A 22419-nucleotide genomic window follows, 5' to 3' on the forward strand; every position below is an offset into this window, starting at 1 on the left:
TATATACATATATGTATATATATATATATATATATATATATATATATATATATATATATAGGCTTTACCTAGCAATTTACAATGGAGTCATTATAGATTAAGATTTAAATTTTAAGTTGTATAATCCCAACACTTGGGAGGACCAGAGGATCAGCATAGGGAGTTTAAGGCTAGCTGGGATGGAGACTGGCTTGAGGTGGGGGCGGGGCTTCAAGGAAATGGAGACCCTGGTGATCTGTGCCAGAGCCGGGGCCCTGGGGACTGCTAGTTTTTGTTTAATCTGATGGATGCAGATTGTAATTTAGGCATGGTGAAAACAAACGTGTGTGTGTGTGTGTGTCAGAGTTATACACCAATGTTGCATCTTAGTCTGCCATGGGAAAAGGATTAGCCTCCAAAGAACTCAGAACTAAACTCAGAGATTATAAATTTTGGAGAGAGAGCCCGAACCAAATATGCACCTCCTAACTCAAGAGAAATAGATTGATACAGGTTGAACATGGCGCCTGGCCTAGGGCACACACTGAGCACACACTTGGCGACCATGCACAAGCCTGAGCTAGAAGTAGACTTTGGGGCTGGGTACGGAGCTCAGTAGGCGGAGCTCACACCTAGCTTGCCTGAAGCCCTAGGCTGGATCCCCAGTACTGTGTTAACGGAGCCTAGTGATATGTTGTGATGGACCCAGAATTTGGGAGGTAGAGTCTAGAACATCAGAAGTTCAAGGTCATCCTCAGCAAGTTTGAGGCCAGCTTGGCCTGGAGACAAGATGGGGGAGGGGGAGATGAGTGAGGAGACAGTGAGCAGAGAAGAGAAGAAAAGGGGAGAGGAAGAAGACGTTAAATTGTGGTTTTGCCCCAACATGTTTAGATAAATTATTGAGTCAGATTCTTCAGGTATAGTCAGATCTTACGGTGACTGTCTCGTGGAAACAAAGCTTCCAGGACACTTGGGTTTCATTCCCCATTGCCATGCTGACCCTCTACTGGCCAGGCTCCTTCTCTCTGAGCCTTAGCATAGCTTAGGTGACGCTGCAACACTGTTGAGCATTTGGCCACGAGAAATGGGAGAGAATAGAAGACAAGTCACGTCCTTCCCCCTCCCCTCCCCCAGCTGCAGCCAAGAAGGAGGAAGGGGGCTGGGATTCAGAGAGATCTACAATCCCATCCCTGTCGCTTTGTACTCCTGGGTCCCGATTCTGTCCTCTGTATGTAGAGCAAGGGTAGAGTTGTTCTAAGCATAACATAAAGCATGGTACTTGCTACAGTGTAAGAGCCCACAGCACAGCCACTGTTGATACTACATAATCGGTTGTCTGATTTCCCAGCCTACCACAGACTGAAGGCAGCAGATTAGAAGGGCCTGAGGGACTGCTTCGGGAAGGTCCACTGGCAGCGGGAAAAGTGACAGGTCGCAACCCCGGCTACATGGGAGGCAAGAAAAAAGTTATATATGTATATATTTAAAACAAAACAAAAACAAAATGGGAACAAAATCTCAAAAGGCACAACAGTTTGGGGCATTTACTAAGAGACCAAGAGCCCTTTTCAGGTCAGTAGCTTCCTGGAGACCCCATGCCTTGTCCTTCAGGACTCATGCTGACAGTGGGCACTGTGAATTGTTCTCCACTCCCCTGACTCCCAGAAAGTGGGTGTGTGTGAAGGGATCCAGTGTGCCTTCAGTCATGTGCTTGGAGGAAGTGCTGCCTGGGTCTTGGAATCCCTGGAATGAAGGCCAGCGGAGGAGAGAGGAGCTCCTTTGGTGATCTGGAAGATAGTCAAGATGAGATGTGATGGACGATGGACGAGCTTCCGCTTTTCCAGCTTGTGAAGAGAGCATCCCCTGCTCATCGCCCCCTCAGCCTTCATCTCCCTCAAAGCCAAGCGTGGAAACAGCATTTGAGAGCAGCTCCCCAGCCTGAGGAAGGGGCATGAGAGGAGGGAGGAGGGAGAGGGAGAGCAAATCAGGCACTCTGCTCTGACAATGGTGTCTGTGTTGGCATCTAGCCAGTGGATGCTGTTGCAGATGGCAGGCTCCTGCCACAGGAAGGGAGCACAGAAGCCCCTTATAGGGAAGAACATCCCTCGAGGGTGGGTAGGATTCAGGCACAGGGTGTGTCTTCAGCGTTCCCAGGCCTCAGAGCTCCCTGGGACGTGTTGGGCTGAGGATCTCAGCTGAAAGGTAGGGATTGGCTCAGATAAGGAGAGGAGTTGAGACCTCCTGAAACATGGAACAAGTTATACCTTCCCACTGCTGCTCAGAGATGGAGTGGTCCTCAAGCTGACCCTGCCCATGGGCGGGGTCAGAACTCAGCACTGCCTTCCCTGCCCTTACACTGAAGGGAAGTAGATAGTCATTGGATTCAATCCACTGTCTCTGAGGCCGAGGTGCTGCTGTTGCCACACATGTGGTAAATGCTAACACCAGGGAGGTTTGCAGCTGGGTAAGATGAGGCATTATGAGATTGGACGGCTACTGCATGAAAAAAAATGTCAGCAAGTATGTATGCCAGTGACACATTCGGGTAGGAACTGTGCAAACAGGGATGAGGCTGAAGGGAGTGCCCTGGGAAGGATTTTCCTGAGGTTAAGATGGGACCCTCTATTGTTAGAAAATGGACCACATCATGATAGCCAACAGGGAAGTGAAGAATAGGTTTCCATCTCTATTGTGTGTGGCTGACAGAAAACACATTCTCTCTCTCTCTCTCTCTCTCTCTCTCTCTCTCTCTCTCTCTCTCTCTCTCTCTCTGTGGTTTAGGGCAGATCTTGAATGGTAAATATTTAAAAGGGATCCCCTCTTTTCTCTGTTCACAGAGACAAACTGTGTTTCCTACCTCTCCTCTCATGTTACGTTAAAACCAGGTCTCAGAAGCAAGAGAAAATAAACACAGCCTCCCCAGTGGACTCCATGGGTCCTGGTGTCTGCTCCCTGAATTAGGGCACACACCCTTGTGCTAGCCAGTAACAACCTCGTGTGCATGTCTTATCCACGGTTCTGGTTACCAACAGCTACATGCAAAAGCCAGAGTGAAGGGGGGCTCAGGGCTCTGAGACCACGGGGACAGAGATGGGATGCTGGCCGGGTGAGCTGTTTGCGAGCTGTTTGCCTGCCTGGAGTTTTGTGTCTGGCAGTGGGAAGCCAAGCATTTAGGAAATAGGTATCCCAAACACTGAGGAAGCAGAGATTGTTTTGGATGACTGAAAGTTCCAGCTTCCGTGATGTGGATTTTGTGTCCTGGAAGGCCCAGCCACTTTCTCTCAGGTGGGCAGAAATTTTATTTCTCTAGCTGGCCTTGGTGTGAGTCTCCGTTTAGACCAGCGGCGGAAACAGCCTGATCTTTTTCCCATTCCACTCTTTGCCAAAAATGGAAAGAGGAAAAAAAAGAGAAAGATTAATCTTTTTTCCATTTCTCTTAATGGAAAAAGATGTAATCTTGCCATTCAAGGTAATTCAGTGTCTTCCAGTGAAGAGCACCAATGGCCCGGTTATTACTCGCAGATTCAGGAAATAACTGTCATTGGCTCAGAGATGAACCTCTTCTTGGAGCTGGTGGTTTTCCTTAGCTGTGTCCTCATCCCCTGTCCTTCCCAGGCTGTTGATAAGCGAGGGCCGCCTGCTGACGGCTCTTACTCCAGTCCCACCTCTGAGAAGCCAGGTTTGTGTGTGCCGAGCATCTGTGATGTCCTGCAGGTGACCTGTGGAGCCCCAGCCATGCCTCACTCCTGCCAGTGCTCGGGTGATCTGTCTGCATTTAGTGGGGAGCAGGTGGTGGTTACCTCAAGCCCCTCTTTGGTTTCATTCCACCATATTTTCCCTGGCTCAGAGCACTTTGGGAGCCTGCCTTGCCCCGCAGTTCCAATGGGAAGTCGGGCTGACGTCATCCTCTGGGTGTAATTGAGGGAGTGATTCCACGCTGTGGGCCACTGTCTTCTCTTCCAGGTCCTCCCCCTCTAGGAAAGTGCTTCTATCTCTTTCCTAAGTGACAAGAAGCAATGCCTCCAGCTCCACGGATTGAATAAAATCTCTGGGCTCTGAGGTCTTGTAGCCCTGGTTCTTCGGAACCAGTCTGCCTGTTTCTTACATTTTACCAAATGTCCCTGGCCTCCTGCACAGAAGCCTGAACGCCTTGACCCTCGCAGTGTTTCACAGCTTAGAAGCTGACATGGACCGCTTGGTTCACTCCCAGGCTTTCTGCTCTCTGTCATAGGGAGGCTTACTTGGTAGGGCGCCCCGGGTAACCACGATGCCCCAGAATGAAAAACTTGTCAGGAGCATTTCAGAATGTTGTACTGCCACAAGGGTAAGCCCGAGTTCTGATTGTTGTTCATGGACAAGTTTGTCTACATCCAAGGAGTGTGCTTGGTAGCAAGGCAGTGCAGAAAGGGCGCAAAGGGACTCCTTCATGGGGTCTTCCTCGCGGTCTCATGAGATGTTCCTTGTGTAGTGTCTGTCCACTGGCACGGTGATATGCGTGCCAGTCGCTGCCTCTCTGGGAATATCAAAGTGGGCAACATGCTGTGGCCTTTGCCTGTATGAATGAAGTGAGAAGTGAGTCATGTGTCTGTTTCCTGATAAGTTCAGTGTGTGTGTGTGTGTGTGTGTGTGTGTGTGTGTGCGCGTGCGTGTGAGAGAGAGCATGCACATGTATGCGCTTACATGTTGGCTTGGACAACTGTCTCCTACTCAGAATGTGTTTTGGTCATTGCAGGTGGCTGATACATAAGGGGAAGGGAGAGCTAGCTAGTGAGCCCCACAGTGAGTGTGAGAACCCGCACATGTCTCAGCAGTATCACAGATTGTGTGGAAGGTGACCTAGAGTGAGGTAGACCATGGTGTGGGGTCTGGAACCTTGGTGTTTCTGTCTGGCCTGATACCTGCCCCGTGACCTCTCCCAAAAGGGAAGGTTGGTGCAGGACTCGCTGTTTGCCTCCTGCCTGGACAGTGTTTGAGGAGGTGGCTTTCAGAGCTCATGGAGTCTGTTCCACCTGCTCCTCCTCAGTCAGGTCTGCTAGTGGCAGGGCCGTGGAAAGAACCTGGCTCTCTTATGTGCCACTCTGAAGCAGTTGTTCCTCAGAGATGTGGACCTTGACTCGCAGCCCCAGGTTCTCGGTGTGTGGCCCCGCCCACCTTCATTAGGAACTGAGTGACCAAAGTCAAAGTGGAGCATCCCCTGTTGGAAACTCGGTTCCCTGGTGCTTTGCCATCACTGAATGTTACTCTGTAAAGCTTAGGACAGTGAAGCTAAGCCCCAGTGTTTACATTAGTCTCCCTGGCTGCCATCAGGGTTAACAAAAGGGATTTACTGACTGGCTGGGCTCAGGTCTCTCCAGGAAGGAGTCATCCAAGTCCATGAGCATCCAGAAGGTCCAGGATGTCTCTGTGGATAGACCCGGATTCCAAGAGGCTGTCAGCCTACAGGTCGCCCGAAGGGTGGGGGCTGCCTCTCAGCAGAAGGAGAGGCCTCATCACCTCTGCTTCTTCTTCCCCCAGCAGCTGAAGCTCCGTCCACTTCCAGACATGCAGGGAAGGCTATGGTGCTCATGGTTCTCAGTTCCCTCCCCCAGGCTGGCAGGATCTGGAAATTTGAAAAAGAATAGCCTACATTGCAAGACCTGCTTAAACAGGTCCGGGAGCCATCCTTGGCCAACCACAGGAGTACCCGGATCATCCACTGCCATTCTTTCTCCTGGCTTTTCCTCTTGTTGGCTTTATGTGAACCCCATATGTGAGGACGGAGTACAGTCTCTTACAGAGTCTCAACTCTCTGCACAGTCTCAAGGTTACGGCTCTATTGCTGTGAAGAGACACCACGACCCACGGCAACTTGTCCAAGGAAACATTTGGGGCTTGTTTACAATGTCAGAGAGTTGGTCCATGACCACCGTGGTGGGGAACATGGTGGCAGGCCAGCAGGCATGGCCCTGGGACACTGCTGAGAGACTGCATTCTGATCTGCAGGCAGTTAGCAGAGAGACAGACTAGGCCTGGCAGGCACTTCTGTGACCTCAAAGCCACCCACAGTGACACTCCTCCTGCAGCAAGGCCACACCTCCTGATCCTTCCTAAACAGTCCACCAGCTGGGAACCAGACATTCAACTATGTGAGCCCTGTTCAGACCACCACTGGCCTAACAACAACGGGAAAAGGAAACGAACATGGAAACCATAAAATTGAACGGCAGAGGGGAAGCTTATCAGAGATTTCAGCCGGGATATTGGAATTGGTTTTGCTCTGGGAGCCTGCACTTCCTTCTGGAATGATCTCTGCTGGCTCTGGGTTTAGGAAGGAGCCTTGGGGAACCTTTCATAGAGGAGGCAGCTGTTGGTGGCAGAGAGAGTCTCCTGATCTCTTTTTGGATGGCTGATTTCCAACTAATGCTTATGGCCTTCCTTTGTGTGCACAGTCTGGACTGGGGTTAAGCTTCCTCCCATCCCATCCCTAGAGACAGCCTTGTCTCACCAGTGGTCCATGCTCCTGCCTTTCTCTCAACCACTGCATCATCTTACTTGGCCAAGGCCCTTCAGCGCTTGCCTGGCATTACAGTTTCAGTTCCTCACCGGGGACTGTGGGAAACTCTGAGGTTCTGCAGTGACTCCCTAGAGCTGGAGTGAGAAGACACGTCTAACTTTAGACATGCTAAGTCCATTATCTTAAACTAGCCTGGAAAATGCCCTAGAGTCACCAACTTATAGGCTCAGGGAATTTGTGGAAAATCTTTAGAATATCTAGGAAACAAAGAAGAAATACTCACCTCCAAAAAGTAAAATCAATGGTGTTTCCAAAGCCTGCTGAAGTCATTTCACCTTTAAGTATGGGCATAGAAACCTTAAAATAGTAGCAAGTGTGATCCTGCCACAGAGTCAAAATGTGCTACTTGCATTAACTGTGGCCTTTTCAAATGGCCAGTCATTTAAAAAAATATCTTAAAATTAATTTTATTACTACTCAGAGGAAAAAAACACCAAGTGTAATCCAGTCAAAATGGAAATTATACAGTGGTATTAACATTTACCTGAATGATTATAAGACTAGCCAGGAAATTCTATGATGGAATAGTGGCCAGGAGCTTGCTGTACTAATCATTAACATTTACTCAAAGCTATAATATGAAGAGAGGGTACAGTGACCAAATGAATCAACTGAACTAAACTGAAAATCTCAAAATAGACCCCAGGCTCATGATAAGTGAACGACAAAGCCAGGTGTGCCGGTATACACCTGCAATCCCAACACTTGGGAAGTGGAGGCAGGAGGATCCCTTTGAGTTCAAGGTCAGCCTGGGCTATGTAGGAAGACTCTCAACAATAAGATACAAAAGCAGTGTTTCAAATCAGTAAAGAGAAAGTATTATTAAAAATTTATAACTGCATTGGCATTATTAAAACATAATAAATTTTTCCTCTTTTTGCTAAAATCTAAATGGATCTAAAACAAAAGTTGTAACATGAAAAGATTTAATTGAAATTCTCGAATAAAATTCTGCTCAAAGGGGGTAGAGAGATGACTCAGCACTTACGAGCATTGACTGTTCTTCCCGAGGAACCGGGTTCAATTCCCAGCACCCACATGGCAGCTCAAGACTGTCTGTTACTCTAGGGGTTTTCTGACACCCTCACACAGACACACATGCAGGCAAACCACCGATGCTCATAAAATTCAAAGATTATTTATAAAATTCTGTTCGCTAACCATACATGACTGCGGAGGATAAACTATGAATGAAAAGCCTCATTTATCCTCCTTTATTGTCCTGAAATTATATATTCTAAAGCAAAATAGAAAACCTACCACTTGCCCAGTTGCCAGCACAGACGGCAAAAATAAAACATACAAACAGATGAGAAGCTGGGAATAAATTTGTACCAGACTTGGCAGATAGGAGGCCAGTGTTTGGAGTATATGAGGGCTTCTAATTTGTTAAAATAAAGGTAGAATATTAAGTCGATGGCAAATGTCCAGCATGTTGGCAACTTCATGTTCATGATGATCAAATCCTATTCAAAGAGTGCAGACATCCGTGTGTGATTATGTCAAGAGATATACTTGCCACTTTCTTCAGAGTTATCTCTCAAAGCCGAGAAAGACTAAAAGAGACAGGAAGCAGGAAGAGGGTGGGAGGTAAGAGTGAAGGACAGGAACAGGGAAGAGGAACGGCGAGAAAAGACGGAAAGAGGCAAGGCAAGGAGGCGAGGGAGAAGGAGAGAAGGTAGGAAGGGAGAGAGAGCCACAAACGTCCAGTTACAGAGTCGTTAAGATCAGGTGTGCTCTGAACAAACCGGCCATGATGGATGCCAACAATAAAGGGAAATTAGTACAGGTGGCAGCTGGCCAGTAGCCGTGTGGGGCCAGGTTCGCAGCATTACGTACAAGAGTGTTATTTAATGGAAGCAAATGCATGGAAATATATTGACAAATATATATTCATACACACCCTTGGTATTCATGGGCTGCACGCTGGCTTTCTCTGAGTCAGTGAGTTCGAGTTGACCTGACCCAAATCCGCATACACATCTTCTCGTTTCCAGTGACCGCGTTTTAGATTTTTGGCCATGTCAGCTGACTCTGTGGATGTTAGTGTCCCTGCTCTGACTGCTCTCTTCTTGTCCCCGTGTTGCCACCTCAGAATTCCTAGACTCGTGCCACACACCGCCTCAACGTTGCCCCTTAGCTTTCCCGAGTCCCATCCCGTCAGCACAAGGAGAGTCTGAGCATTCCAGAGACAGGACTGGGGCCTGGTGCTTAGCTTTTCCCCTTGGGCTCCGGGCCAAGCTGAGTGGAGGTGGGCTGGACTCGTATCTGCTCCCTCAGAGGACTGGGAAGACACTGGGGACAGAGGCTTGCCCGAGGCAGCTGGAGAGCTGAGAGCAACAGAAGCCAGCACTGGGGTGGGCAGGGCACGAGCACAGGTTCCTCCCCCATTTCTTGTTTCCGGGTGATTGTCGTGTTAACCTGTACTTTTTGTCTCCGTGTCACATGGACAGGTACTCACATTCCCGCGGACCAACCCTGCTGTCGCGGTCTCTATGACTTTGAGCCAGAAAACCAAGGAGAATTAGGATTTAAAGAAGGGGACGTCATTACACTAACCAATCAGATAGATGAAAACTGGTACGAAGGAATGCTGCGTGGGGAATCTGGCTTCTTCCCCATAAATTATGTGGAAGTCATTGTGCCTTTACCTCGGTAAATGTGTCCGTTGGACCTGATTTCATAACTGAAATGAATTTGCACCAGTGTTCCCTCGGTGTGATGTTCTGTGACACCCTCCCTCTCTGGCCCACTTACTCACTTTTATATGTGTGTTTTCTTTATAATGTATTTTGTATCAATTTAATTTGTTTAATCGATTTCTTTGTCCTAACTCATAAAAGATAGTTTTCTTCTTGTTCTAAAAAGTCATTGGTTAAATGTATTTGCTTCCTGTTACTAAGAAAAGTGAATTGCGCCCATTACAGATACGTGAACGAATGGCCTGTCTGGTCCTTAGCTGCAATGGAGCGCACCCTTTGCGGCTAAGAAAGCTAATGAGTTTGTTTCTTGAGGTTTTGTTGGCATCCCGTCTTTTCCTGTTTTAAGCTTACCTGTGAACAGCCCAATAAACATGACACACTGTGTTCATAAAAGACTATGGCTATTTTTTATGTTAAATTGCTTTTTAAGTGTGGACTTCAGCACAGATTCCTCCTGTGCCCCTTGGCTGACCCGCGGTCCCACGCGGAGTCCTTAGACGATGGTTGTAGATCAGTGTCAGCAAGTGGGGGTGTGGCTCTTTATCTGCCAGCGATTTAAACGCGGTTCGTCCTTTCCTCAGCCCAAGACTGGAAAACCTCCTCGCCTAGTGTTAAGATTATAAAACAGCCCACATCAGCCTTGTCTGCCGTCACACGTGGGCAGGGATGTTTTCAAGCTGTCCCATTGTGGATGCTGAGGCAGGAGTATGGTCTCTTGGGCGGAGTGTCCGATAACTTAGGTTTACGGAACAGCCTTGGCCTTACTCTGAGTATGACTTCATCACGTGCTGTGGCGCAGTGAAGTCCACAACAACCCTGCCGCACAAAGAAGAGGCAGCCATTGCTCCCCTTTGCAGAGTGGTCACCCAGGGTCAAACAACCAAATCATGGCAGAAGCAGAACTTGAACTCTTGACTGTGTAGTGGATACTGGCACCCGACTGTCTTGTCAGTCACTGGGACCTGCCCTATTGATCCCTGGTATTTGTAACCAAAGCCCAGAGGCCAGATTGGTCCCCCCTCCCCCCGAGAAGGTGACCTAAGTTGTGTTTCCTAGTGTCCTGAGCTCCCTCTCTTAACAGGTTCGTGTACGTATGTGTGTGGGGGGCAGGGGGTGTATACATATGCACACACATTCCTTGTACATTCAGTGTCTACCGGAAGTGGTAGTTCTGAACATTCACGGGATATTTATGCCAAATGCTGCTCAAAGCAGCTTCTGCGAAATGGGCACACACCGTGCTATGCTGTCTGCTTGGTGTCCTCCTTCAGATGCTAGGATTGTGTCACAGAAACGCCAGGTCACTTTTCTAGTCACACAGCCAAGTGTCGGAGCTGAAATTTTAATTCACAGTCGTTTCCCATGCCCATGGTCTTCGCACTTCCAGAATGTCTCTCATGATATCTTTTCTCCGTGTAAAGTCACAAACAAGCCTGTTTTTCTACCTGGCTTTTATTCGTGGTTTACTTTATTAGAAATTTACCATGAGAGACCCAGCGGCCCTCCCCATGCTTATAATTTACTGGAATAGCTTGTTTAGAGGAAATAAACAGTAATTGGACTTCATTGAGAGCTACAGATTAATTTCTAATAATAACTGAAAAAATTCAGCAATTTATATCAGATCACTTTAAAGCAATTAAAAATAGGACTTGGTTAATGGCCAGACAGCTGCTGAGGAGGGGCAGTGACCATAGTAGCAGTGACATAGGCATACCTGTGTCACATCGTGTCTTCCACGGGCTTTTGGCTTCAGCTCTTTGGCAGGGTCCCCTCTCTACATGATGTTTGTGGAGAAGGCTGGCAGATAACATCTGGGCCTGGCACAGGCTCGACACCAATTGCTTCGGGCCAGCTGTCAGAGCCTTTCCTTGTGAGCTCCTGTCTCAAGGCTCTCACAGCTTTCTGGACTGTGCTCCTTCCTGGTTTGTTCCTAATGCTAAAGACTGTGAGCAAAAGCAAGCTGAGGAGGGAAGGGGTTATTTTATCTCACAGACTATCTAGTTCATCATGGTGGGATCAGGGCAGGAACCTGGGGCAGGAGCTGTAGCAGAGACCTAAAGGAAGGCTGCTTACTGACTTGCTCAATCTGTTCTATTATAGAAACCCAGGACCATCAGCCCAGGGGTGGCATTGCCTACAGGCTAATCTCTTGTGGGCATTTTCTCAACTGAGCACACAGCCCGGCTTGCACTGAGTTTTCTGTTCTCATTGTTAAGAAAGTCATGTGAATTTTCTTCTATTGGAAAAAGTATCCATGACCTATCCTAAACAAGTTTGAACACTAAATAGAATTATTTTTCTAATTATAAAAGGCAATGCAGATATATTATAGGACAATTCAGGCTGTCGTTAAAGTTATAAAGGAAAATACCTTTGAGTGCACAACCCCAGAAGAATTATTGTTGTGGTTTTTTACTGTGTTCTTCCCAGATTGCCCTTGTACATTTCTGGATTCCCATGTGTACATGAACAGAAGTGTGTACTGTGTTTTCAACTTTGTATGTTACCTGCAGACCTAAGTCCTTGAGCTAGCTATGTAATATTTTATTGTGTGGGGGCATAAATTCTAACTAGGGTTTCTGCTCTTACACATTTCCGGTTTTCTGGCCAATTTTAAACTTATTTTACATGGAAATGGGTTAAAAGGACAAGCAAACTGAACTTGGATTTGTGTTGATTTGGTGTATTCATTAGTTATTAAATTATTAAAGTACCTCTATTTCCTGAAGGTTGTATGGTTGTGCTGTTGCTCGCCTTTCCATATTGCTTTCTATGACATCACGTCAGCTTACATTGCCACCTAGAGTGTCGTGGCACCCCCTTTTCCAGCCCCTCGCCACCTCTTATCACTTGGCCCTGATAACGGGAGGTGACAGTCATTTCCCCTTACTGCCGGGGATCTGCCCCCACCACACACACGTGAGAGAGAGAGAGAGAGAGAGAGAGATACAGGACATAGAGACAGAGATACACGCGCACAGAGCAAGAGACAGAAATACAGACACACACACCACACCACACCACACACACACACACACACACACACGAGAGAGAGAGAGAGAGACATACAGGACATAGAGACAGAGATACACGCGCACAGAGCAAGAGACAGAAATAGACACACACACCACACACACCACACCACACACACACACACACACATGAGAGAGAGAGAGAGAGAGAGAGAGAGAGAGAGAGAGAGAGAGAGAGAGAGAGAGACATACAGGACATAGAGACAGATACACGGACACAGAGCAAGAGACAGAAATAGACACACACACCACACACACCACCACACACACACACACACCACACCACACACACCACACACACACCACACACACACCACACACACACACCACACACCACACACACACACCACACACCACACACACCACACCACACACACACATACACACCACACACACACACACACACACACACAGATTCTGCCTATGTGGTTGTACACAGACGTAGTGCCCTTCCATCTTAACTAAGCATCTTCCATGTACTGTGGCTCTCACATCTGTTGTCTGTGGTGGGATAGTGAAGTAATTTTGTCTTTACAGCTTCATAGATTCTACCACAGATTTTTATCAACCTTGGCACATGATTAATTTACCTATTAAGAAGCTCCTAATTTTTGCGTAATTGAAACACCTTACAGCCCTTCCCTGGCATCTCTACCTTCGTACTGAGGATGTGTTAGGAGGGGCATGCGCAGTACAGTAAACACTGCTTAAACACCAGTGCTGCTGTGCCGGAGCAGGAGATTGACAGCAGACACCTTGCTAAGTGAGCAGGTAGTGGATACGGTGTGGACGGACACACTAGACATCATGTCAGTCTGTGTCCTGGGCACGACGGAGCAAGACAGAGGAAGACTTAAACACATCGCTCAGAGTGCTCTGTAAGTTATAACAAGGAATTGCTCATTTCTGGAATTTTCCATTTAGTATTTCCAGACTGCAGTGACCCACTAGAAACCGTGGAGAGTGAAATCAAAGCTAAGCAAACTCACAGCACCCCACCGTGGGTTTGTTTTCTTCCTGATTGCTGATACTGAGCACCTTTCTTTGTTGACCATTATTTGGGCTCCTTGCTCTTTTCAATATTAGGTTATTTTTTTTTTTTTGCTTTTTACCATTGCCTTGTATAAATTCCATTTATGATCTATTAACTCCTTGCCAGAAATACGACTTGCAGATATCTTATTGGAATCTAAAGGTTGACTGGAGAAGATTTTCATTTTACGCTGATCTGTATGTAGAGGATGATTTATGGTCGCTTGTAGGTTTGCTGGATGCATTTCTTAAATCGATAGCAAGAAAAGGCAAAGGAACAAATAGCAGGTAGCAGACAGAAGCATCAGATAGCAAAATATCATAAAACCAGGAGCCTATGGCTCCACAGTAGTGTTGGTTGGAGCTGTGTGATTGAGCAAAGACTGCACCATCAGATCAGAGGCATCCAAGCATCCAGTGGATGTTGGCTGGAGAAGTTGACACAGCCGGCCTGAGTTTCCAACTGAGCTTTTTCTCCATGGATGAGTTTCTGGGTTCTCATTCCCACTGTAGACATGTTTACACCTTGAGATAAATAACGATTACTCCTGGAAATGGCTGTTTTCAAGGGCACAGGGTTCCTAACAGTCTTAAGTGCTCACCAACACCAGCCATAAAGGAACACACAAAGGACCTCTGAATGTGGTTGACGGTTGTATGGCTGGGGCAGACTGAGGGGCCACTGGCAGTGGGACCAAGATTTATCCCTACTGCATGTACTGGCTTTTTGAGAACGTCTTCTCTCTGGATGGATATCTTGCTCAGCTTAGATATAGTAGGGAGGGCCTTGGACCTTCCCCAAAGCAATGTGCCTCACCCTCTCTGAGGATTGGATGCAGGTGGGGTGGGAGGGTATGTGGAGGGACTGAGAAGAGGGGAGGGAGTGGGACTTGATTGGTATGTATAAGGAAAAAAGATAGTTTGTCTTCTTTTTTAAAAAACTTTTAAAAGGCAAGATGTCAGATGTCTTTTCAATGGGCTGTCTTTTACACCCTCGATCTTGCAATGGGTGGGGGCTCCATGAATCCTGACATCATCTCTTCCACGGTTCCCACATGAAGCGTGTGTGTAGATGTGACTGCTGGAACCTTCTATCTTGCTGTATTACTGCCATCACCCCTTTCTTTCCCCACGATCTCACCAGAGTAACTGTTCACTGAATCTCTTTATACCCCAAGCCTCATAAACAGCTGCCTTTATCTTTTCTAGCCCCCCAAATTCTTTTTTCCTCTATGTAGCTCCATACAATTTTAGTTATGCATTTAATTTTGAAGTTTTAGTAAGAAATTCTTATCCAGTCTCTGCTCAAGAGGGAGCATGCACCATCAGTTTGATAAAGCATCGATTGAACACCGGAGAACATCTGTAGCTGACAGATGCCGAGTCCCCGATGACTCTTGCATCCTGGGAATTCGTGTGTGTATATGGCAGAGGTAATGCCGTGTCCACCTCGTTGCCCTGATGGACCTCCTTCCTGGATTCTTCCAGATGGTAGCAATTCCCAACTTTTTACACTTGGGCAAAGCCAGGATGCTTACTCTGGACAAGGATATAGGGTGAAATGGGTGTGTGTCACTTCCTGGTGGTAGTGATGAAAGGCTCCCGAGGCATCCCCCGTCTCCCTCCACACTTGCACAGTTAATTCAGCTCTAAAGGGGAATTTTCAACAGGAAGAGAAAGAGGCTCAGGGCTCGGTCCGTAGTCGCCCACCCTCGGTTGAGGAAAGACTTTTCCAGTGGCTTGGCTGTTTTGCTTTTCTGATCTTCAGCTTGAGGCCCAATATCTGTCTCTGGGTTTTTATTCGCACTACAGGGTTAGAAGAAGATAGATTTGGGATGGGGAGAGGTAGAGTTGATAAGATGTGGTAATGGTTTAAAGCCAGTTTACTGAGCTGTGGGTTTTACTGCCCTATGGTGGTCGTGTAATTGAATGAAGAAAGTTTGGCAACAGTTTCCTGACTATGAAACAGCTCGGTGTGAATTAAAAGTCAGCAGTATAACGAACAGAGGTGTTTATCTTGGTGCCCACGCAGGCTGTGCTACACAGGTCCACCGAAGCCTTGGATCTGAATACACAGTGTGCATTTCCTACTGTAGGTTCCGGCACTGTGCACTTGCGAACGCCGCCTGAAGCACCTTGGCTCAGATTGGAGCCTGCTTTGGTGTGAATTGCAGTGTTTCTACCGTATGTACAAAGACTTCTGCTGTCCTAGAAACACAGTGGTTTGATTGCAGAAAACAAACACTTCTAATGTCTTCCAGTTGTCGTTCCTCAGCATGTAAATATCAAACAAATATGTCTCTATGCTGTATTGTTGTATTCTGTTACAGTGCTTGATTCTCCTCGTCCTCCTCCTCCTTCCTCTTCCTCTTCTTCTTCTTGACAGTTTCTCTGCGAAACAGTCTTGCCTATCCTAGAACTCACTCTGTAGACCAGGCTGACCTTGAACTCACAGAGATCCGCCTGCCTCTGCATAGCTCAGAACATATTTTGTCTCTAAAGAAACTTTATGGTATTTTTAATTACGTGTACATGCGTGTGTCTGTATGAGGATATGTTCATGTGTGAATGCAGATGTTCTCACAGCACATAAGGGGGAACTGGGTCCCTTCAAGCTGGCGGTTGTGAACTCAGGTCCTCTGCAAGAGCAGTATTTTGCTATTAAAAAAACATCTTTATTTTCTCTTAAACTCCACTGCTGAGCATCTATCCAGCACCAAAAATGTATTTCTTTTTAAAGATACAATCTGCTCAGTCTTTATAATATGATGTGTTATGGATATGTATGGACCACATGGTACTGGATAACAGATTTAGGATTCTTGTCCAGGGAAGGCTATTTCTCCCATGCTCAGCCTTCCTTGGTTGCCTATAGTTCTTTGTCCAGGGCCCACGAGACTTGCCCCTTCCATGTTAGCATCTTCTGGCACTACTCTTGTTCGGGTCTTGTTTAGGCCATGTTCAGTGAGACTTCATGGGATATAGCTTCTGATATTTCTAGGAGACAAAACCATCACGACAAACCTCCTGTTTCTCTGGCTCTTAATATCTCTCCCTCCTTTCTTCGATATGATCCTAGAGGTGCAGGGGTTATGTTATTAATCGGGGCTGGACACTACAGGGTCATTTGTTCTCTCTGTTTTTATCGGTTGTGGTTTTCTGTTTGTTACAAGGAGATGTTTCCACATTGAAGACTGACTGAGGCCTAGCTGTGGGTATAAGGACAATTACTTAAATGTAGTTAGGAGTTATTCTACTTGAGTAAAGTGGTGGTTGTAGGTTCTCCTCCAAAACCCATGCCTTCCCTAGCCCTGAAGAGTTGGCTGGGTTTCCAGGATCAGGCAAGATTTCCCTCTTGTGGAGTGGGCCAATTAGAAGAGCTATTCTAATTCTAAATCCAATTAAGAGCTGTGGGTTACGGTCAAGGTACCAGCTTGCAGTACAGTAGTGCCATGCACCCTTAGAAATATGCCATGCTGCTGTAGAATATCAGTTTAAGATGTGTTACATTAATTTATGCTGTGGGATATTTGTTTAGTGATGCAAGGATATGTTGCATTTGTTTAACTCTGTAAAGCTGTGTTACTTTGACTGCCTGGCTGATTTGTCTAATAAGTAGCTGGGCAGGAGAGAGAAACAGGTGTGCCTGGCGGGCAGAGAGAATAAAAGGAAGACATTCATGGAGGAGAGGGAGGAGGGAGAAAAGGAGGAGAGGAGGATGCCAGGGCCCAGCCACATGGCCAGCCACAGAGTAATAAGGAAAGACGTGTAGAATAAAGAAAAGGAAAAAGCCCAGAGGCTTTTTAAAGAGAGAAACAGGATAATTGAAGTTAGAAAAGCTGGCTAGAAACAAGCCAAGCTAAGGCTGGACACTCATAAGTAAGAATAAGTCTCCGTGTATTTATTTGGGAGCTGGGTGGTGGGTCCCTAAAGAGTTAAAAAAAAATCAACTACACCATGCTGGTGACTTTTTTTTAGCTCATAGGCATCATAGCCATAGCTGGCAGGACTATTGGTGGCTTCCCTCACTCTCAAGCTTCCATGGCACCTCCTGGTACCTTGAGAACTAGCTCTCAGGACGGAGGCTTTTGGGTCAGATCCAGTGTGGACACTCCCCGTCCTGTGTCAGGGACATGGTGTCTTCAGCAGTAGGGATGCACCTTCATCCTCCGGGAGACAACTAACAGCAGTAGCCTTTGTTCTGGGGGTCTCTTGGACATCTCTGCCCAGCAATCCAAAAGAAACTTTCTTGTGCTTGTTGTTGAAGCTTTTGTTAGTCTGTGGCTTGTGAGGGGAGCAGTGTCTGCCCAGATGGGAAATCTTTAAACTGTATATGTACATGTGTCCACAGACGTATATGTATTTACTTAGGGCTTTCTAAGACATCCTGACTTGTTTTTTTTTCTCCTTCTCTGTATTAGTTTTCCTCCACTCTAATTAAATCCCTCCCTGTTTTTATCCACCCGCCCCCATCAAACCAGTGTGCCCTGCTATTCCTTTCTCCGCCTGCTCCCTCTCCATGGTCCTTTTCCACTTCCTGGTTTTGCAGTGACTCCAGGAAACGTACTCACATCTGAAGGCTCAGAGCTAGGAATCTCAGGTGGAAAAGGACACGGGAAGTTTGTCTTTCTTGATCTTCTAGTTCTATCGTTTACTTGACAAGTTCCTGATTTCAGTTTTCTTTACAGGAGAATGATATTTCATAGTGTACGTGTATTGTGTTTCAGTACCCAGTCATCTGTTACGGACATTCAGGTTGTTTCCTTTCCCAGCTAGTGAGCTACAATCCAAACAGCCACAGTGGTTAAGTATCTAGTACGGGAGCAGGAGAGAAGACGGTGATATGGATAGACTTGCTCTGGTAACAGATTCAAGAGCTAAATCAGGCCCCACGAGAAATACCTTAGCCCCTTCTGGGGGTGGTGCTCAATGACCTGAGAACCTCCCATTCACACTTCCGCACTGGGGACCAACCTACCAACATCTGAACCCTTGGGCAACAGGTCACACCCAAACCATCCCAGGGAGCAGTGTTATAGTCCACAAGACAAGTGAGAAGACAAGCCACCGTGTGCACAGGTAGGACCTGCTGCAGGTTTCTAACTCGTGGACTTGGAAGGTTTGTCTTCAGACAGTGACATGACTTGCCTTCAATCTCCCGATTCATGGCCCACCTTGAACCGGCCCTCGGTTTCCTGAGTACTTCTTGCAATAGGGGCACTGGATTTCCTGAGCCGTACTTGCCATCTTGTGTGCTAGGTCATCTCGTGCCCCTGGGGGCAGGGATAGGATCTTCCCAGGGGCAGGGCGGGAGTGCTAAGGTGCTGAAGACACTCTGCAAGGCGCCTGTGCTTGTCGACAGTCCACAGCAGAGTCTCTGAGGACCTGTGTTGTGTACATGTGTAGCGTTTTCAAGGTGTGAGGTGCAAACACCTCTGAGCCAGGCCAGCATCTTCCTAGCCCCAGAAGCCAACAGGAGTCAGCCTTTGGGGGCATGGCTTACAGAATCTTCTGGCCTTGGAAGGGCTACCAAACCTAGCTTCATCCTTCAGAAAACATTATGGGGGTCCTAGCTTTCCTTATACTGTCCTACCTGGAAGACTTGGAACTCTGTCCATCGTCTCCCTCACTCTCTTGACAGAGGTTCTGATGATCTCATACTCCCCGTGCGGCAGTACCTTCAAAGTCCTAAACTCCTGACTGGAAATTGTGGACTCTGTGCCTTTAAGGACTGCCAACCCCCTCGCCCCCCAGAATTCCATGGGGTTGGAGTGCAGGCAAAGAGCAGAACCCAGGGTAGGGTGTGCGGCAAGTGGAACCTCTCTGCTGCTGCGATGAACCTCTACCAAAGCAACTTACTGAAGAAAGGGTTTATTCCAGCCTTCTGTTCCGGAGGGAGAGTCCACAATGGTGGGGAAGGCGTGGCGTGGCTGCAGGAGCAGGAATCTGGGTGATCACATTTGTACAAACACACAGGAAGCAGAGGTAGAGTGTGTGTGTGTGTGTGTGGGGGGGTGTTATAAGCCCTCAAGTCACTTGCCAGCGATGTGCTTCCTCTAGCAAGCATGCACCTCCTGGAAGTTCCATAATCTCCCCCAAACAGCCCCACCAACTGGGGACCACGTGTCCAAATACGTGAGCTGATGGGAGACGTTTCTCATTAAACCACCACATCCAGCCCGTTGGCCCTCATAGACCCCATAACCTTTTCATGAAGCAAAATGCATTTCGTATAACTCCAGAAGGTCCCATAGTCTTTAATAATCTCAACACAGTTCCAAAGTCTCTTAACTGTGACACCCTGCCTCCCCAAATAAAAATCCATTACAAACTTTCAACATATAAGAGCACACAATAAAAATTCCTATTCTAAACAAGCCTCAAACCCAGCGGGTAAATACCCAAATCCTACAGCTCGATGTCCAGTATCTGGGGCTTCCGTTTTAAATGGCTTCAGAGAGCCCCATCCCTCCAGCTTTGCTATTTGTGATCCATGCCCCCTCTATCTGATTGCACTTCCTACCTGTAGCTCTCCCTGGCGAAGGTCTCAGATTCTGGTGTGTCCAACATCCTGGGATTTCCACACTCTGTCATGGTGGGAGGGGCATGAGCAAACAGAGCAGTCCACACCACAGCAGCCAGGAAGCAAAGAAAGGGAACACAGGAATGGTCCAGGGGAAGCCAGAGCCTCTAAAGACACCCGCCAGTAGCCTATTTCCTCTAAGTAGGTCCACCCCTACCTTTCAACAACCCCGGTTATGCGTTTGTATTATGAATCCATCAATGACCAATGCATTCATTAGGGCAGACACATCAGGATGGATCTAGACATCTCAAAACATGATGCCAGACATGTGCTTTATAATGTCCTCAGTGGTTGTGAATCCACTCAAGGTGACCATTAAGGTTAACTGTCACATTGGGACATCTCTGAGGTGCAGAGAGGTGGAGTCTGCTCTTTATAACCCTTTGTAATCCTAATTCACAGCGCCTCAGTCACCCATAAGAGATGGCTCAACATGCCAGGATTACCAGAGTGGCAGAACTTCCGTAAGAGTGAGGGTGGTATTATTTTTCTGGTTTCCTCTCTCAGTCAACCCTTTGCAGGGACAGCCTGACTCTAGATGGGACCCGAAGAAATAAAGCCTGTTCTGGCCCCAGTTTTCAGTGTGAGGCATTCCTTGGAGGCCGACTCAGGAATCAAAAACGCCTCAGGGAAAAGGAGACAGGAAGTTCTGTGGAGACATCAATACCTAAGGGCAGAGCCACTAAACATTCCCAGCAATGTCTGCATCTCGGGAGGCATCCTTAGGCCTTGCTCAGTCACACACACAGGGAGTCGAGCTTGATGCAGCTGCCAAGGCTTACACACAATAGTTCTGACACCTCTGAGCCCATCCCCAGCAACTCGACTCACTTCCTCCAACATGGCCACACCTCCTCATCCTTCACCAACCATTTATCTGCTGGGGACTAAGAATTCAAATATATGATCTGATGGTGGTCATTCTCATTCACGCCACCACGTGGCATGTCATAGATGTTCTGAAATGTAAACGCGGTTGTTCCTCTACTGACTCACTGACATAGATGAGCAACCATGGAGCCTTCTCATCCGCGATGTCTTTCTAGAAAACTCGTCACCTGTCACCCTATAACCAATGCACACAGCCTTTTCAAAGCCATCTGACAACCAGTGAAGGTTGTGAGTTCACCGGTGTGCACATTCACCACGAAGGTCCCACAAGCCGATGCCCTTTCCTGTGTCTGCTTCAGCTCTCCCTGTGTACACCGTTATCCTAAAAAGTCCCCTTTGCAACATTTTGTCGTTTGCACCTTCACTGTTTTAAGCCACCCTCAAACACAATGCTGTCTGTGTGTCCCCAAGGCCCAAGTGGCTGTGACTCGCGGTTGAATAGAGAACAGTCCCTGTCGGGGAGGGACAGGTGCTGGGGCCCTCAGCTCAGTGTGAACGTATGAATGTGTGTTATGGTGCCTTAACACAGAAATGTCTACAGAATAAGGCCATGAGCCAACTGGCTGTCAAAATGTGGCCAGAGGCTCGTGGGAACCTGATCCTATCTTACCCACCACAGTAACAGCCCAGTATTCATAAATGCATTGTTTGCCCCGCGTTCCAGAGCTAAACTGGGGTGAACAGAGAGACTTACTCGTCTGTAGGTGAGTTAGTCACAGTCTAGCTCTCTCCTCTTCTCTTGGCTCCTCCTGAATCTTTCCCCATCCGCTGCCACCTGCTCATTTTCCCTAGGATTTCAAGCCCTTTCCTGCCTGAAGCGGAGGGACACCCGAGGTTCCTCTGGTTAGAGGAAGCCATCTGACTGGGAAAGGGAAGAAAGGGCGAAGAGGACAGGTAGGGGGACCTCTTGGCAATGCTTGTGACCGTCTGGAAGCACCGACAGTCCAGCGGTCAAGAGAGCAACTTTGGATGCAAATGTTTCAGACTCCTGAGAGAAGTGGGTACCAGTTCCCGACCTGGCCTCTCTGATCACCCAGGGCAAGCTATTCCCTCAGGAATTAGGATAACACTTTGGGGATGGCTGGCTGCATACACACTGCTTGGCAGAATAGCATCACTCAAGGGACCTAAGGGTGGTGGCACAACACTGCAGACCTTAAAAGGAACACCCTGACCCTTGGCTCCTGTTGTTGGGATGAAGCCAAGGCCCTTGCGTGTCTTCCCTGACTTTTCTTTCCTTCAAAAGTACCCAAGGCACCCTCAAACCTGCCTCCATTCCAGACTGAGATGCCTTCATTCCAAACCCTAGGCTCTGGTGCTGAATTTATTTTCGAACAGGTCTGGAGTTCGGAGTCACCCAAACCAGTTTCATACCCTGAACTTCAGGTAGCAGGTTTAGGTGCTCCTGCTGGGTCACCCAGGGTCCCCTGCAGTCGAAAAGTCCCTGGATTGCAAAGGCTTCTGACGGGTCTTGGTCAAGCTCCTAAAGACTCCCAGTAGGAGCCAGTGTCTTCAGGCCTCCCTTCGCGGGGCACGACTTAGCAGAGGAGGCGCCCGGGCCAGGCAGCTGAGGTGGGAGGGGATGGCATCCTTGCACTGGCCCGGCTGGCCCCGCTGGCCCGAGGTACAGCCGCTGCCTCT

At 47.7% G+C, this 22419-nt stretch overlaps 1 protein-coding gene across 2 annotated transcripts in view; it reads left to right on the forward strand.

Moving 5' to 3' along the window:
- Positions 1-11965, forward strand: part of Sh3gl3 (SH3 domain containing GRB2 like 3, endophilin A3) — a 105364-nt gene extending 93399 nt beyond the window's left edge. For both annotated transcript variants that reach the window (XM_075952703.1, XM_075952704.1), the window contains one exon: positions 8986-11965. In XM_075952703.1, coding sequence (XP_075808818.1) covers positions 8986-9191 — 206 coding nt within the window. In that variant the 3' untranslated portion in view covers positions 9192-11965. The remainder of the gene's footprint in view (positions 1-8985) is intronic.
- The last annotated feature ends 10454 nt before the right edge of the window (positions 11966-22419 follow it).

Source organism: Microtus pennsylvanicus, chromosome 18, assembly GCF_037038515.1.
Source record: "Microtus pennsylvanicus isolate mMicPen1 chromosome 18, mMicPen1.hap1, whole genome shotgun sequence".
NCBI lineage: Eukaryota > Metazoa > Chordata > Mammalia > Rodentia > Cricetidae > Microtus > Microtus pennsylvanicus.